Raw genomic sequence first — 15803 nt, 5'->3', positions numbered from 1 at the left:
CTGCTCTTTAATTGTGGGTGGTTTCTTTTCTATAAGAACAGGCTTCTTCCCTGGGAATTGGTGGGAATTAGAGTAGAACAAATGAAAAAAAAAAAAAAGGAAAAATGACAGCTGTTAATTGCATTTTTCTGTTTATGAAGCCTTTCATCTCATTCTTCTAGGAGCAGTTCTGTAAATGGGGATATTTAAATGCACTGCTTTTATAGAGCCAGGGACACTTCTTGTCACTCTCTGCCTCTTGTGCAGTGCTTGCTTCAGTGTAAGCTACGCTCCCTTCCAAGGCAGCCATGGAGCCTCGGCTTGCACTGGTGGTATCAAGTGCAGCCACTGGGAACTGGTGCAGAATTGTAGTTTGGATGATGGCAATCATGATGGGATATCAACCTGTACCGTGTTAATGCTTCCACTCATTAAATATAACTTCAGGATCAAGCCCTTGCAGTCGCTGGTGGCTGGTGTCACCTAACTGACCAGGAATGCTGAAGATGACGTGTGCTGTGTACCCCAGGCTGCAAGGCAGCTCCTGCTCTGGAAGGGTGGTGTGGCTGGATGGGAGTTTTGCTCAGTGCAGTGTTTGGTTGCTCTCTAGGATGAAGATATCTAAGTGGAGGTGGAGCAGCATCTCCATCAGTGTGCGATCCCAGCTGAAAGGCACCCTGGCCCTTCTCCTCGTGGGCAACGTTGCCTTTGTGATAGCTCAGGTAAGTGTGGCGCCTTGCTGGGGGTCTCTGGGCTTCAGAATGGTGCAGTGTCTGGAGTGGGTAACCCCTGGGACTCGCAGGACTGGTGTGTGCATGTGTCAGATCTCCAGCAATGCGAGGACGTATGATTTGGATCAGTTCTTTAGTCTGGGCTTAGCCTAAGTTGTACCATCCATAGCTAAGAGGGTGCACAGATCATATCCAGAGCTCTGAAGCCTTGCTCTTGGGTGAACACTGCTTCCTTGGTCCCTGCAGTATTTGGAGCTTTCATTTACTTTGCATGGAATATTATTATTCCAAGTGAACACAGAATTAATAGAGCTCTCCTAACCAGCAGTGATTCTGGATGGAGAGACATCCCTTCCCCTGCCATGAGCAATAGCTGGGACCCCCCAGGAGGTTCTGTCCCCTTGCAAAGGGGTGCGGATGCCTTACCGAGCGCAGGCATATGGTGGTGACGCTGCCGGTGGAGCAGCTCCTGCCTGCAGCGGCTGAGGGGTGGGAGGTGGGGATGTCAAGGACTGTCCTGAAGTGACAAACCTGGTGGCACTTGCAAAGAGAGCACATGCGCTCCTCCAGCCTGCTAGCATCCAGTGACATGCTCTCCTGCTGCACAGTGGTTTTGCAAGGGTTTGCTTAAGCTTTTCGTGAAGTCCGCTCTTCTGCTCCCTGAATTCACTGCAGAGCAAGAGTCAGAGAGCATCAAAAGACTTGGAGAGTTTAGGCTTGTTTGGGAGCTTGGTTTCACCAACTGGGTGAAACAATGAATGTTTCCTTTCCTGAGGAATCCCAAATATTGCCATTTCATTCCAATTTGTAATGAAGACACAATTGGAACAACACAGTTTCTTGCAAGATGGAAATCTCAGGCTTGACCTCAGATGGAAAAGGAAATGCCCGGGTTGCTCAGGGCAGGCGGGGCGGGGGATGCCCTCAGCCCACCCGTGCAGGCTCTGCGGTGCAGATGCTGATGACTTCTTTCTCTCCCCAACCTGCCCAATACTCCGAGCAGGACCTGGCGCAGACTTCCAACAGCCTGGAGGAGGGGGCAGACGTCACGGCGTACTGGTGGGGTGAGTGGACCAAGTGGACGGCGTGTACCAGGACCTGCGGGGGAGGCGTCAAGTCCCAGGAGAGGCACTGCCTGCGGCAGAGGTACGGCACCCGCCTGCCGGGGTGTGGGCAGCTCCAGCTTGCTGGAGGTAGACTTGATCCAGAAGGTCATCGCTCAGTAGCTAGGTGCTGGTGGAAAGGTGTTGTCTGGCAAACCCTGCTTGTGCAGCAGTGTGTCCCTGGCATGCTGCCGTGAGGATGCTGTGCCCTGGGCATCCCTGCTGGGAGGACCAGCCACGCGATTCCTGTGCTGGCCCTGAGGTTTCTCCTGCGGGGATTAGCACAGGTGGGCAGCGGACGTAGCGCAAGCCCCTTGTCAAGGCTTCTGGGCACAGCAGCGAGGATACTGGTGCAGGGTTGGCTGGGGACCCGCTGATCCTGGCTGCTCTGTGTGCAGCTCTGCCCACTCCAGGCTGTGTGGTTGCCAGAAGGCACCTTGCAAACCTTGTCCCCAGGCCCTTGTCCCATGATACCTCCGAGGATGCTGTAATAAAGACAGTTCATGCTCCAGGTGACAAAGCCAGAGAGACCATTGCTGTCAATGCCAGTGAGACTGTGATAGATCTGTGGCTCTGCTCTGTGGAGGGAGATCTTACAGAAGCAGGGGACAAATACATTTTAAAAAGGGAAAAGAAGGGTTTCTGACCCCTTTCTAACCATCATTTCTTTCTTCAGAAGAAAGTCAGTGAGTGGACTGGCTAATAAAACTTGCACTGGAACATCCAAAAGATACCAGCTCTGCAAAGTACAAGTAAGGATATCCTTTTTCTCATGGGGAACATCCAATACAAAATGTGGAAAGTCATGCTTGCTTCATGCCATGGCATTTCTGGGCCCCTGAGAGAGGGGACACCATTTCTTCTGTCGCTGTCACCCTGTTGCCCCTCCAAGCAACTGGAGTTTCTTCTTTGGTGCCCATCACCATTGTATCAGGGCTTGGGCCCTTTACCTGTGCCAGGGGCCATTAAACCCAGCGGGTGGTTCCTGCACCATCTCCTGGGGGGGCGGTTTCCCCCATCTGTCCCTGCAGTGGGAGGAGGATGAGGATGTGGCTCTGGACGGGGTAGGCAATGGAAACGCTTCTTGCAGCCAGTTGAGATGTGCCAGAAGCCGTTCCCACATTTTGTTTTCATCAGGATATTAATGTATCCCATTCTAGGAGTGCCCCGCGAACGGAAGGAGCTTTCGAGAGGAGCAGTGTTCATCATTTAACTCCCATGTGTATAATGGCAGAACCTATCAATGGAAACCTTTATATCCTGGTAACAAGACATTCTTTGTGTGTTTCATAATGCTTAGCCAAAATATTTTGATAGTTATGATGCTGTAGCCTGCAGGAAGGCTCCTCCTCTGCTGGTTTAAAGTGATTTTTCAGAGACACAATCAGCTGTCTCCCACGTTCAAAGGCGCGTTTTGCAGCTGCAGGGTAGCTTAAAAATAAAATAACAACATGAATTCATGGCTGCAGCCTGTATTGGTGGTGGATCACAGGACCAGAGAGCTGGAAGGCTGGAGGAGGATGCGAGAGCATGGGGTGATGGGCTGTGCTGGCAGGGCTCACCCCAACAAGCGTCCTTTTGCTGGGGCCATTACTGGCCACATTACGTTTCGGTGACATTTTCTCACTCCCACACCCTTCGTGTGCTCAGTCAAATGTCACCGAGACGCGGTTAGTCATTTGGTCATCTGGGGTGAGCGACACAGAACTGCGGAAATGACTTAGGAGTCAGAGACTGAGATTTTATTTAATTTTTAGGCACCTAATTCCCATCAAAATTTATCATTAAAAAAAACCCCCATGGCCAATTTTTAGAGTTATTTGGAACCAGGATTCCTCTCCTGGGGAGCAGGCTCTGGACTGCTGGTTCTTCAGATTCATGGTGGCGTTTGAGTGTCTAAAAATATCGTTGGGATCTAACGCGACTTTATTTTCAGTGTCTCTGTACATACCTAAGAACAATTATGCTTCATGAAATTACTGGTTGCCTCCTTTTATGTGAAACAAGCCCCTTTCTCGCCAGGCTTTGGGCAGGGTCACCGTGGTGGAGCTTGGCCCCTGGCAGGCTGCTCAGCTCCAGCTCCTTGGCTGCTCTTGTCCCTTTCCTCTGGCAAGGTGACAATTGCTTTAAACATATTCACTCTTCCAGATGATTCACCAGAATAGTTCCAGTGAACTGTTTTGCGTTTTAGGAGGCGTGCACGTGGCTCCTGGGGGATTTGCAGAATAATGTTTTGCCATTGATGCTGCCTTGCTTGGGCGCGCGGGCCAGTGGCTATACGGCCGCTCGCTAGTTGGCGGAGTGTTAACATGTAGCGTTGGGTTTCTGATGCAAATGTGAACTTGTCGTTTGCTTCTGATGGATATCTATAAATGTCTGTGGGGTGTGGGACTGCTGGGCCAGTGGATGCAGCCAGCCAGTTGCCTGCAGAAAGCAGAGGGTGAATAAAGTCCAACTTGGGTGGACGTTTATGGAAAAGTTCTTATGTTTTTAAGCAGCTATCATTATGAATATAGTCTTGTATATGGATTTATAACAATATATCTATGTTAATGAATTTGTGTATTAAATGCTGATGTATGAGCATGTATATGTTTCTGTGTCATGTATATATATCACTACTGCAAGTCCTTGCACAGAATAGAGGCTGTTAGTGCATCCGTGCATCCCCTGGGCTGATGTTAGCAATCTAGCATCACTGGAAGCATCTATTCCTGGCAGTGGGGAGGGCTGCCTGGCTGTGCAGAGGCTTGCAGCAGTGGGCTGCCACGCTGTCAGAAGTGCCATCTCCTGTCCAGCCTGAAACACAAGAGATGGCAGCTTCTGACCGGCTGGCTGCTGTGCAGCTGTGCTGTTGTTTAGCTTGGCAGAGATTCGTTGACATTGGTAGGGTGAAAGTTTTTGTGTTTCTGCTGTTTTGAATGTGTCTTTATATCCTTTCCCCTCAGATGACTATGTTCACATTTCTAGCAAGCCCTGTGACCTCCATTGCACCACTGTGGATGGTCAGAGACAGTTAATGGTTCAGGCTCGGGATGGAACATCCTGCAAATACACTGATTTCCGAGGGGTCTGCGTGTCTGGAAAATGTGAGGTTGTTAAACATTATAGCAAAAATTTGTTAGTAGCATTCAGAAAATTATGATGGGTGCGATATTTGCCTGACCCTCAATCCTCTGTCTCTGCATTCCTTAGCCGATCGGATGCGATGGCATTCTGTTTTCCACCCACACCTTGGATAAATGTGGAGTTTGCCAAGGAGATGGGAGCAGCTGCACTCATGTGACCGGCAGTTACCGGAAAGGAAATTCTCATCTTGGTAAGGCTTCTGGGCACCCTTTGCTTTATTTGTATCAGAGGGATATTTTGAAGATATATTTGGGTTTTGCTAAACTGCTTTCAGCTCTTACCAACTGCTCTGCTTCAGTTTCCCCCCATATGTTGTGTTTGTGTTAATGCCACTTGAATTTGGGGAGGGAAAGCCTTCTTTAAAGAAAAACAGAGAGCAGTAACTTTGCCTGACACTTGTCAGAAGCCCGAGGTCTCTGATGCTGAATGGTGCAAAAGGGTTATGCAAGAGCCTGGCGTCTATTTCAGTCTCATTTCTCATGACCCAGTCAGACTAGAAATAAATGATTTGTAATAACAGGAAGCGAGGATGTTTTGAAAGACCAGGATTTCCAAAATTAGTGTGATAACAGAACCTACTTTTCCTAAGTATAGCCATCTAACTCGATGATTAATCCTCTCTGAGGATGAGCTTAAGGTGGACCAAGCCACAGAACTCCAGTGGCCTTGGGAGGACTTGCCCCAAAGGAAAGTCTAGAGGGGAACCAAGTTATAACCCCCTGCTGGGGTTTTGGGAAGACCAGCTAGCACAGGGTTCAATACCGAACCACAGGGCAGCTTCTCTAGCAAACAACATGGTCTTCAGACACCTTTTCTTACAGCGGTTTAGAGAAACTTGATATTTGTGCATGTAAAGACTGCATCCTTTTTCCCCTTGGCTGTGGTTTTCCAGGATTTTGGAAAAAAGGATTTTTCCCATCCTGTGGTTTAAACCAGGATGCATTGTTTCTGTTTGCAGCCTAACAGTTACCAATGTTAGGTTTTTTAATCCATAACTCCTTATAAATAATTTTGGATCGAGGACAGTTTGCTTGATTTATTGCAGTATTGACTACTGAGCGTTTCATTCAGATTATTCGTTACAAAGTTCCTTTCATTAATCTGTAGTTTCCCATAGGCTATTCTCTGGTAACGCACATTCCCGCTGGAGCAAGGGATATCCAGATAGTAGAACGGAAAAAATCTGCAGATGTTCTGGGTGTGTATAACCTCTTGGTACTTCCCTACAATGCATGTCTATACTAGCTAATGCTTTTTCCAGTGCGAATGTGAATGTAGTTTTATTGCAGACATGAGCTAAATCTGCAGTCGATGTAAATCACAACCCCGCTGTCTAAGCCAGTGCATTTCTCCTCGTTGTGGTCTGAGCACCTGGGCTGTATATATCAATACTTTGGTTGCTCTAATGCAGAAAGGTTTGCTCAATATTATTGCAACTTTGGTGTTGTATGACAAATACGCTGGTGGCAGACCAAGTGACTTCACCTCTCCTGTGACGCCGCCTTCTCCCGCTTGGAGAATGTGCAGTGATGTGACACCAGCACCAGGGAGATGTGACCTGCGTGTCGCCTCGCTGAAGTGTTGGTGGCCACACCATCCATCTCATGATGGAGATGGCGGAGCTGCTCAGGAGGGCTGTGGAGAAATCTGGACTTGCCCAAGAGAAGCACATGTGCTGCCATCATGCTCTGATGCTGCCTCGGAGGCTCGGGGCCCCGTGCAGGAAGGCTGGAATGACAAAGGGTTGATTTAGTGCAGATCCTGGCTAGCTCTGGGTGATGTCTAGGGCCACTGCTGGCCCAGGTGGCATCAGCTGGGTGCTCCCAAAGAGGCAGCTCCTGCTGTTGGCCATCTGATGGTCTGCTCATCTGCAGAGCTGGGATTATTACATGTTCATGCTGGGATAGTGCCTAAAGGGTGAGAGGAGCCGTGGGCTAGTGTAAGCCACCCGTCCAGGAGCCTGCAACGTAGAGGGACGCATGGCTCAGAACTTGGCATGTACTCACACCATATGTGTTGGAAATAGGTGACAAATGCATTGTCATGTAGGAGAAACACTTATTATTGTGACACTAATAATTTTCTCCCCTGAATGAACAAGTGGCAGTATTGCATACCTCTGCTCTTATGTATGATGGAACTGATCTTTCTCTCCCATTTGAAGCTGTGGCTGATGAAGCCGGGTACTATTTCTTCAATGGGAACTACAAAGTTGACAGCCCAAAGAACTTCAACATTGCAGGCACGGTGTTCAAGTACCGCCGGCCCATGGATGTTTACGAGACCGGCATAGAGTATATTGTTGCACAAGGACCGACAAATCAAGGGTTGAATATAATGGTGAGCTTTGACTTTTCGAGTTTGCAAGGCTGGGGGTGATGGGGAAGGGATAAATTGATGCTGGATCGAGGAAGGGGTGGGTGTGGGAGCAATGACTGTGCCCAGTTCTGTGCACGAACCTATTTTATTTGCGTCAATGCTTTCAGATGCAGTCAGGGCTGTGAATAATGAACGTGGGCTTGGTAACCCTTCCCTCTGCAGGGAGAAGATGCCTCAGGCACTGCGGGGGGATTTCTCTGCTATTCCCTGGCATTTTTAGCCAAGTTACCTGGCAGGAAAAGGAAAAATAAGAAATTGGGCCAGATAGCTTAGACAAGTGCACAAAACTTAAACCCCAACTCTTTCTTGAAAGCAAACCATCTGAAACCAGGCATATGAAGAAAAGTCATTTAACTTTCTTCTGGGCAGCCAGCCAGAGCCCAGCTCATGTTGTCTTCCACATAGCCCAGGGCTCCTCTGGGAGGGCAAGGGATGGCTGCTTGGGTTCTTATAAAGCATTGGACCAGTAAAAGATGTTGTAGTGCATCAGCTGTGAGTCCCCATCCCCAGTGAGGATGTGGTAGCTGAAGGGGCACGTGTGCTCCTTGTAAAGCCACAAAAAATTGGTTCACAAGGAATGGTCAGTAACTTCTAAAATCACTCTCCCAAGTCTCTGGTTGCTCAGTGGCGGAGGAGGGAACATGACCTGCAGCTTCCAGTCCCTGAGCTGGGGCTAATCCCCAGGGTGGTGCTGCCAAATAACCCTTGGAAAATTGTGTTGGGCTCTAGTTGTGAGAAGTTGGCAACGTGATGGAAAGCAGACGGGAAAGAGCAAAGTAGATGCTCACCAGCTGTCAGGTCCAAGATGAATCACAAGCTTTGCATGCCCCATATTCACTGCATCCGCTAATAATTTAATTTGTTTGCTAGGTCTGGAATCAAAATGGCAAGAATCCATCCATCACATTTGAATACACCCTTCTCAGGAAGCCACACTCAAAAAATCTGCAGCCCATCTACTACACCTTCTCAGAGTCAGATAGCGAAGAAAGCAGAGAGTTCGATGGAGACGTGCCGTTGGGTTTTATCCAGCACAATGCAACCTATTTTGGGAAAATCTCCAGGGAAAGGATAGACTTGGAGAACCAGGTGTTTGGAAGACAGGACACAGAGGAAGATTTAAACTTGAGCAAAGGTCAGGAAACCAATGAGGTCTATGAAAGAGCAGAAACAATTGACTGTGAGCCAAAACTGAAGGGCAAACAACCCCAAGGTAAGGAGGAGACTTGGGCCTCGCTGTTCTGCTTCTCAGAGCTCTTGTTGAGAAACGCTCTGTTTCTACCTCTGGTGATCCTGCTGGTTTGTTTTTTGGAAACCTTGGAAAGTTCTTTAAAACATCTCTGCTCATAAATCCTCTTTGCCCTTCAGGTTCTGGTTTCTGGCGGGTGGGGGGTGGCCATGGGTAAGGTCTCCCCGCGGGTGCCCTGCTGTGCTTTGCCTCATGCCAAGGACAGGAGGGAGCCCTGGGTGCACAAAGTCCCCTGTCACAACATCTTCCATCACCTCCCACCTCTGCCCAGCCCCCAGCAACCTCCTTCCCACTCCAGTCCCTTGGGCATCCCACCACCCAACTGCCTTGAATGCTTTCCCAGCATGGCTGCATGGGCTGTGGGGCCAGGGGAGCATCATCCTTCCTGACCTCTGCTATTGCTTGGGGCAGTGCTGGCAGGTGCTGAGCTCTCTCCTGGCCATGTGATAGCAGGATGGGACCCACAGAGAGCTGCACAGTCTTCCCAAGGGGGTACAACCCTATGAGATCCCCCCCTGCCAAGACCCCAACTCCTGCCTCTAGCCCCCCAGGTGGCTGCTCAGGCTCTGGCGTGCCCCCGCTGCTCCGGGCTGCTTTCGCCTCCCAGCCTGAATGCATTTTGTGGTTGTCACTGTTGTTTCCCCCCTGTTGGCTCCAATCTAGATTCAAACGTAACCAGGTCTACTTACCAGACAGACCATGACGACAGAGACTTCGACCCCACGTTCACCTCCAGGGAATTCCTTTCGGAGAACGCCATCACGGCCAAGCTGCTGGACAAGACCTCAGACTCCAAGGAGCTGGTGCTCAACATGACCATGAACAGCATCTTTGCCCAGGGAGACCCAGTCAACTCTGTGGGGTCCCACATTGACAGCCTCTATGTTGACTACGAGGACACTGATGGTGTTGTGACCTACAGCATTAACAGCACATACATGGAGCTGAGCAACGGCAAAGCCATCAACACGTCTGCGGAGACACCGTTTGCAAATGCCACTGTCACCATGACCAGCCCTCAAGGGAACAGAACCCACAAAGCAAGGTAGGAGACATGTCTTTAACGATAGTAAATCCTATTTATTGCTATTCTTGACTCATGATAGCCCTGTACTCAGTGCAGACCCCATTGCATGATTTCTGTCTGCTTGGGAAGCCAGAAGGTAAGTGGGGGTAGGATGACGTATGTGAAAGCTTTCTGTCGGGGGTTAATTTGGAAGGAAGGGCCAGAGGTTTGAGAGCAGAAAGTCAAGAGAGCATTTGAGTAAGAGTAAAACTTCCTGCCCTCCTGAGTGGGGATGTTGGCAATTCCATGCTGATGGCCATCAGCTTGTGCATCACTCTGCCTGTCACAGCTTGTTATCAGAGCCATGGCCATTAAAGAAGCCTCTTCCTTTTGCCTTCTCTTGATGTCCTGCTCTCACTCCCCAGGCCCTTTCCTCTGAGTTCTGATGCAGCAGAAGTTGGTCCTGGCCCCTTTTCACCCACCCTGTTGACTGCCACCCACGATCCTCCTCACTTGTGTTGGCAGGAACATGCTTCCATCAGCTCCTGGGCATGGTCCTGTCTGACCCGCTGCTGGAGAGGCAGCGCCGGGCACCAGGAGCTCTTCTGTAGGGCTGGCAGAAATAGCCTGGGGTTGATGGATAGATGTCTTGATGGATGCAGAAACAGGGCAATGGTTATTGCTTTGACTAGAACATCAAAAGCTCTGCAGTGGCACCTCGGTGACTGATATGGGGGCTGTCACTTCAGGATTCCTTTAGCGGCTGGTTTGGAGCAGCAGTGCTATAAAATGCAGTGGGAAGGTAAAGGAAGGTTTAATCTGTCTTTAGGAGCAGAGTTCAGCCAGGCAGGGCTGAGTCTCAGGATAGCACTTGTCCATCAGTCTGTGTCAGGGGTATTTGGAGGTGCCCCGGGGCTCTCTGGGGAGCAGCCTTTATTCCCAGCTCGTGGGAGCTCATTCCCAGTGCGGGCACGTGGGTTATGCTGAGCTGCGGCAGAGGGAAGGCACAGAGCAGATGCTCTCTGGTTGTAGTTAGCTGTATTTACCTAGAACTTATACAAGCTTATGCTAAAGCAACTTATGCTAAAGAAAATGTCTATGCAGCCAAATGTATCAACAAACTTCTTAATGATAAGAACACGAACACATTGCCAAGGGCTTGAGTCTATCATCTCTCCTCGTGGCTTGGCTTGGAAACCGTGCCTCCAGCTGCCAAAGCAAGCATTTCATTAACGCTCTGACAGCCCAGGGCAGCGCGTCAGCTCCCCGGCACCCAGCACAGCAGGATAAAGCCCATACCGGCTCAGGATGCAGCTTTGGGGTTGGCGTGTCGTGGGCAGGGTGCTGGAGGTGACACGTGTGGAGAGCGTTGGGAATGGGACTTGTTCGTCCCGGAGGGGAGGTGGAGGAGCCAGCACAAGGTGATGGGGCACGAGGGAAAAACTCATGGGGCAGGGTGGGGGATCTCCATCCTTGGAGTTGGGCAAAACTGGTCCCCGTGGGACCCAGCCTGTTATTGGGGTCAGCCTAGCTGTGGGCAGGAGCTGGGACTTGAGACCTCCCAAATCCCCCTCAGGCTCGGTCTGGGGTGGATGGTGGTTTTTGGCTCATTTTAATTCCCTGTCAATGAGGAAACAAAGGGGGATTATCTCCACAGACTGTAACCAGCTAGTCTGTACAACAGGACAGTTGGTTAGGGGTGGGGCACATTATTTCTGTCTAAACTGGTGTAGTTGTTAGTGTGGATGGAGTTACAGCTGTATGAGCCACGCACGTGGTGTGTTTTATTTCCTCTCTGGGGATGAGTCCTGCAGGGATAGGGATGGGTGGGTGCCTCTTGTGCCATAGCAAGGGTGCTGTGATGCTTCTCCTCTCCTGGAGCAGTTAAAGCCTTTCTGTGGCATGCCAGGGCTGATCTGGGCACCCTTCATCCTTCATCCCGTGCCGATGCTGCGGTGCATAGCCAGGGCTGATCCTGCAACAGGGGTCCTGAGTTTCCCCCTTTACTTAAAAAACACAAATGGAAATAAAACGCAGAAATGTGAGCTGGATGTTGATCTGTTTGTGTGCACTTGTTAGGTTTGTTCTTCTGCTACAGGGGCTTTTTTTTTGGAAGATGGTCAGCCTACACCCCAGCGGGGGGTGAGGGACTGGTGCTGGTTTTTGGTGCTGTTACTTAAGAAGCAGAAGCCAAGTGCAGGCAGGGAAGAAAAGACTTGACTTTTGTAATGAAGCTCATAATGAAGAGGAAAAATACGAGGGAAAAACCCACTAGCTTTGTAGGACAATGTGCTGCTGTTTGCGTTTAGAGGAGAACAAAATGACAGTTTTGTCTTTGCTTGAAATGGCCAGAGCCAAACGCTGCCCTGTGGCCAGATTTCTGACTTATCTGGAAAGAACTTGTTACACATAGAAGCAGCTCTGTATTTAGGATCACATACAGTGAAGGGACATTATTGAAAGACGTTTGTGTCCTCAGATGTGGTATAAAGCTTATTTTGAAGATTATTTTCCCCTTCCAAGGGAGAGGAGTCCTGGTCACAGGAGAACTTGGTGTTTACTTTGGTGTCTCAGAAAGCAGGGTGTAGACTGGAGGATCTAGGTAACACCTCATTTTCCAGGGGAATTAAAGTACCAAATCCAGATGTTGACTCTGTTTAAATGGATCTTACTGACAACTGTCATCTTGAGCCCTCCCCTGCCTGGGTGGCTGAGCTGGGAGCAGGGGTTGATGCGGGTCCGGGGGCAGAGCTGTCTTGGCACAATAAAACACTGCTTGTAGTGAGGCGAGGTTGTTATTTTTCTGCAAAAAAAAATAGTCACATTCATTTCAGTTCCGTTTCAAATGCAGGAAGCCACCATTTGCCAAACTGACAGAGGCAAAATCAACAGGGAAAATGAGATTGTTGTTGTTTTTAATCCTTCTGGAAGCTCAGTGCTGGCGGTGGAAGGAGGGTGGGTCCAAAAGGAAACGGCTGGATTCTCAACAGTGTCCTTTTAAAGGCTGGACCTGAACTTTTTCTTACCAACAACTAAATAAGGCAATTTCAGAGCTTCTGCTGCCTAGAAATCATACATGCTGCATATCTCGCCAGGCCAGAGACAACTGGATGTCAGGATACAACCTGGTACGCTATTTCAGTGTAGCCGTTTCGAGGGTTTGAACCAAGGTATGAGAACAGAATTCAAGTCTTTTGTTGTAAAGGTGCAGTATCCCTGACGGGTTACAACCTCACAGCATGTAGGATGCGCTGAACTGGGAGAAGCTGTTATTCTTGCTTTGACAAATGCTTTTTCATACACCAGGCTGACTCCGTTACTCCTTTCCCGATGGCATTTTGTGTTTGAGCACAGCGTGGATATGAGAGATGCAAATTTACCGATCTAAAATAAACCAAAACCAAACCAGAGCGGCGAAAGCAGCGGGTAGGCAAATGGCATGCCTTGGTGTTTAAAAGCAAAGCGTGCTTCGAGAAGCGGGCTTATAAATTCCTGTGCCACGTGTTGGCTTTTGGAAGGAGTGAGCTGCTGAGATTTGAGCAGCCAAAAGCTCTGCCCGCATTCAGCAGCACGAGTCGGCATGCCCAGCCCTGGAGATGCAGGGGAGGAGATACTGCACCTTTAGTCGCTGTATGCCGAGGGCCAGGTGTATTTGAGCAGAAAAATGCAAACTTTGTTAAAATTCTGAACTGTTTCTACTTGTGGGTATTTTTATCCCATTCTCTCTATTTCTAGACAGTGGAAGCTCTGCCTCTAACCGGGCTGGGGATTCTACTTGGGGCTCAGGACAGGTATGTTGTGAAACAAACCAAACTGATTTAAAACAAACGAACCAACCCCAAAAAAATCAGAAAAAAAAAAAAAAAAAAACAAACCCAACCGCCAAACAAAGCAAATCCCCTCCCAAACCCGAACCCAACCGAACTGCAGCCTGCTGGCAGATGTGTGTGTCTGACGTGCCCTGTCGCCGCTCGCCTTGTAAATGCCTTTTTTTTTGTTTTTGTTTTGTTTTTTTTTTTTTTCTTTTTGTTTGCTTATCGCTAGAAACAGATTGAAGTTGTTAAGAAAGGGCCAAGGTGTGAGTGCTGCTGACATGTACAGGTGGAAGCTTTCCTCCCATGAACCCTGCAGCTCTACATGTACCACAGGTAGTTATAAGAAGCAGCCCAGTTCTGCACAACCGCTGAAATCACCTGGTGTGTGAGTCACTTTTCTGTCTGGTAGGGATGGGAAGGACCTGGTGATGTGTAGGGGATCATGCCAGCTCTGGAGCTGGTTTAGCACAACCCCAAATCCACTCCACCCAGGTGCAAACATGGGGAGAGCAGTCGGGGTGCCCGGCGTGCAAAGCCCCCCGAGCTTGGGGGTGCGTCGGGGGCCAGGTGTTGGTGCCCAGTGTGTCATCATCCTGCACAACGCTCTCCCTTGGGCAGCTCTGAATGGAATGTCTTCATCGCTTCCCAGCCCAGCGGGGATATGTTGGGGCTTGGTGGGATCCCCAAATCTGTGCTGAGTCTCAGCATATTGCCTCTTTATGGTTTTTTTTTTCCTTTATAGAATCATAGAGTCATATGATTTTCCTCCTTTTGACCATTCAGAGGGGTTTGAAAAGCTCAGCTGCTTCCCCACAGAGTGAAATTTTGAAGATTGTTCAGCTCTGGCAGGGAACAAAATAGCATTTTGCTTTTTGATTTTTTTTTTTTTTTTGTTTTGTTTCTCCCACTTCTTCTACCCTGGAGCCTGATCTTGGCTGCAGGGGTGTAAATCTGGCACAGCAATGGAGATGCCAGGGATATCAGAACCTAGCCTGTATTCTTTTTGTATTCTTTTTGCATAAATTCCCCCTTTTTACCCCCCTGAAAAGCCTCCAGCCACCTGATCTCTCTCCTCCTTTGCCCCTTGTTTGGGGGTCCTGGCCCCCGTGAGCCCATCGCTTGTGATGAAATCTATGTGCTCACCTGCACCCCCCCTCCATGAAAAAATCCAGATCCTGCAGTGCTGCTGGAATTAGAAAGAAGGAAACAAGGGAAGAGAGGAGGCTGCAATCTAAGGGACGTCTCTTAAAAGAGCAAACCCAAGGATTTTTATTTTTTAAGCATGCCAAAGCATTTGTTCTTGTCCAGCAGACGCATGCCCACAGCAGGAGCTTTGTAAGCCGTCCCTTTCCCCTGGATCCCATCAGCCACATGTTCTGGGACATTTTTTACTTCTTTAATCCCCTCTGAACAAATTTCCCCCTTGACTGGCCCAGGTTGCTCTGCCCAGGTTTGCAGCTAGCAGGGGGGAGGTTTTCCTTAGATTTCTCCTTTGTCATTGCCTTTTCCTAACAACATCTTGCAGAGAAGCAATGCCATGTCAAGAGCTGTAGATCTTTTTTTTAGTTTCACATAAACCATATGTTCCCCAGAGCTGCAATTCTTGTTACCTGTATCCAGAGCAGCCTCCTGGTCCCCAGCCAGGTCCCAGAAAAGACTTCACAACATTTGCTCTGGCACAGCAGGCTGTGGGGTGGGAAAGGTCTTGGTCTGACGACGCTGGCTGCCTAGGATTTTGGCAGGGAGCAGGAGAGGTGCCTCCTTACAAAGCCCCTGGGAGCCCTTCCTTGGCCCCAAGTGCTGGGAGCACCTGGACACATCCCGGGGTGTCACACGCATAGAGAGCGGGTGGATGGAGCGGGTTGGGGACAGTTTTCTGTCGCCTCCACCCACGAGCCTGACAGGGAGGGAGCTGCCGAGCAGACTCGTTGCCCCGAGCGTTTCCTATAAAAAAATGTGTTAGTCATGTATTGCTCTTGGTGGCAAGCCCTGGCAGGGGTGGCCGTGCCCGCCTTTGGAGCTGGCCAAACACCGCAGCCCTGCCCGTGGTGGCTGGGTGGCTGCTGTGGTCCACCCCTCCCGGCAGCATCCTCCCTGTGGGACAGAGTCCGGCTTGCTGCTTTCCATCGCGAGGAAGTTTTTGAAAATGCAGGAAAAAAAAAAAAACAAAACCCCAAAACAGAAAAAAAATAGTTTGGATGTCAGACTCAGCAAGCATCCTCAGTGTGTGTGTATTCTCTTTGAAACCAGGAGTGATGTCCACGTATGCGATGTGTGTTCGCTATGATGGGATCGAAGTGGACGATACGTACTGTGATGCCATGACCCGTCCTGAGCCCGTCCATGAGTTCTGTGCTGGGAGAGAGTGCCAGCCAAGGTACCGCCTTGATGGGGGGCTCTGCGCTTTCCCTA

General features: G+C 49.6%; 1 protein-coding gene across 1 annotated transcript in view; it reads left to right on the top strand.

The window, feature by feature from the left end:
• Positions 1 to 590: 590 nt before the first annotated feature.
• Positions 591 to 15803, top strand: part of ADAMTSL2 (ADAMTS-like 2) — a 22516-nt gene continuing 7303 nt past the window's right edge. The window contains exons 1-13 of the mRNA XM_010074559.1: positions 591 to 701; positions 1714 to 1856; positions 2490 to 2565; positions 2974 to 3076; positions 4762 to 4907; positions 5009 to 5132; positions 6060 to 6140; positions 7107 to 7282; positions 8192 to 8534; positions 8690 to 8713; positions 9234 to 9615; positions 13621 to 13724; positions 15642 to 15768. Coding sequence (XP_010072861.1) covers positions 591 to 701; positions 1714 to 1856; positions 2490 to 2565; positions 2974 to 3076; positions 4762 to 4907; positions 5009 to 5132; positions 6060 to 6140; positions 7107 to 7282; positions 8192 to 8534; positions 8690 to 8713; positions 9234 to 9615; positions 13621 to 13724; positions 15642 to 15768 — 1940 coding nt within the window. The remainder of the gene's footprint in view (positions 702 to 1713; positions 1857 to 2489; positions 2566 to 2973; positions 3077 to 4761; positions 4908 to 5008; positions 5133 to 6059; positions 6141 to 7106; positions 7283 to 8191; positions 8535 to 8689; positions 8714 to 9233; positions 9616 to 13620; positions 13725 to 15641; positions 15769 to 15803) is intronic.

The sequence above is a fragment of the Pterocles gutturalis genome, unplaced genomic scaffold, assembly GCF_000699245.1.
Source record: "Pterocles gutturalis isolate BGI_N339 unplaced genomic scaffold, ASM69924v1 scaffold25082, whole genome shotgun sequence".
NCBI lineage: Eukaryota > Metazoa > Chordata > Aves > Pterocliformes > Pteroclidae > Pterocles > Pterocles gutturalis.
Note: the sequence above shows the minus strand (reverse complement) of the source record. Positions and strands in the feature narration are given on the sequence as shown.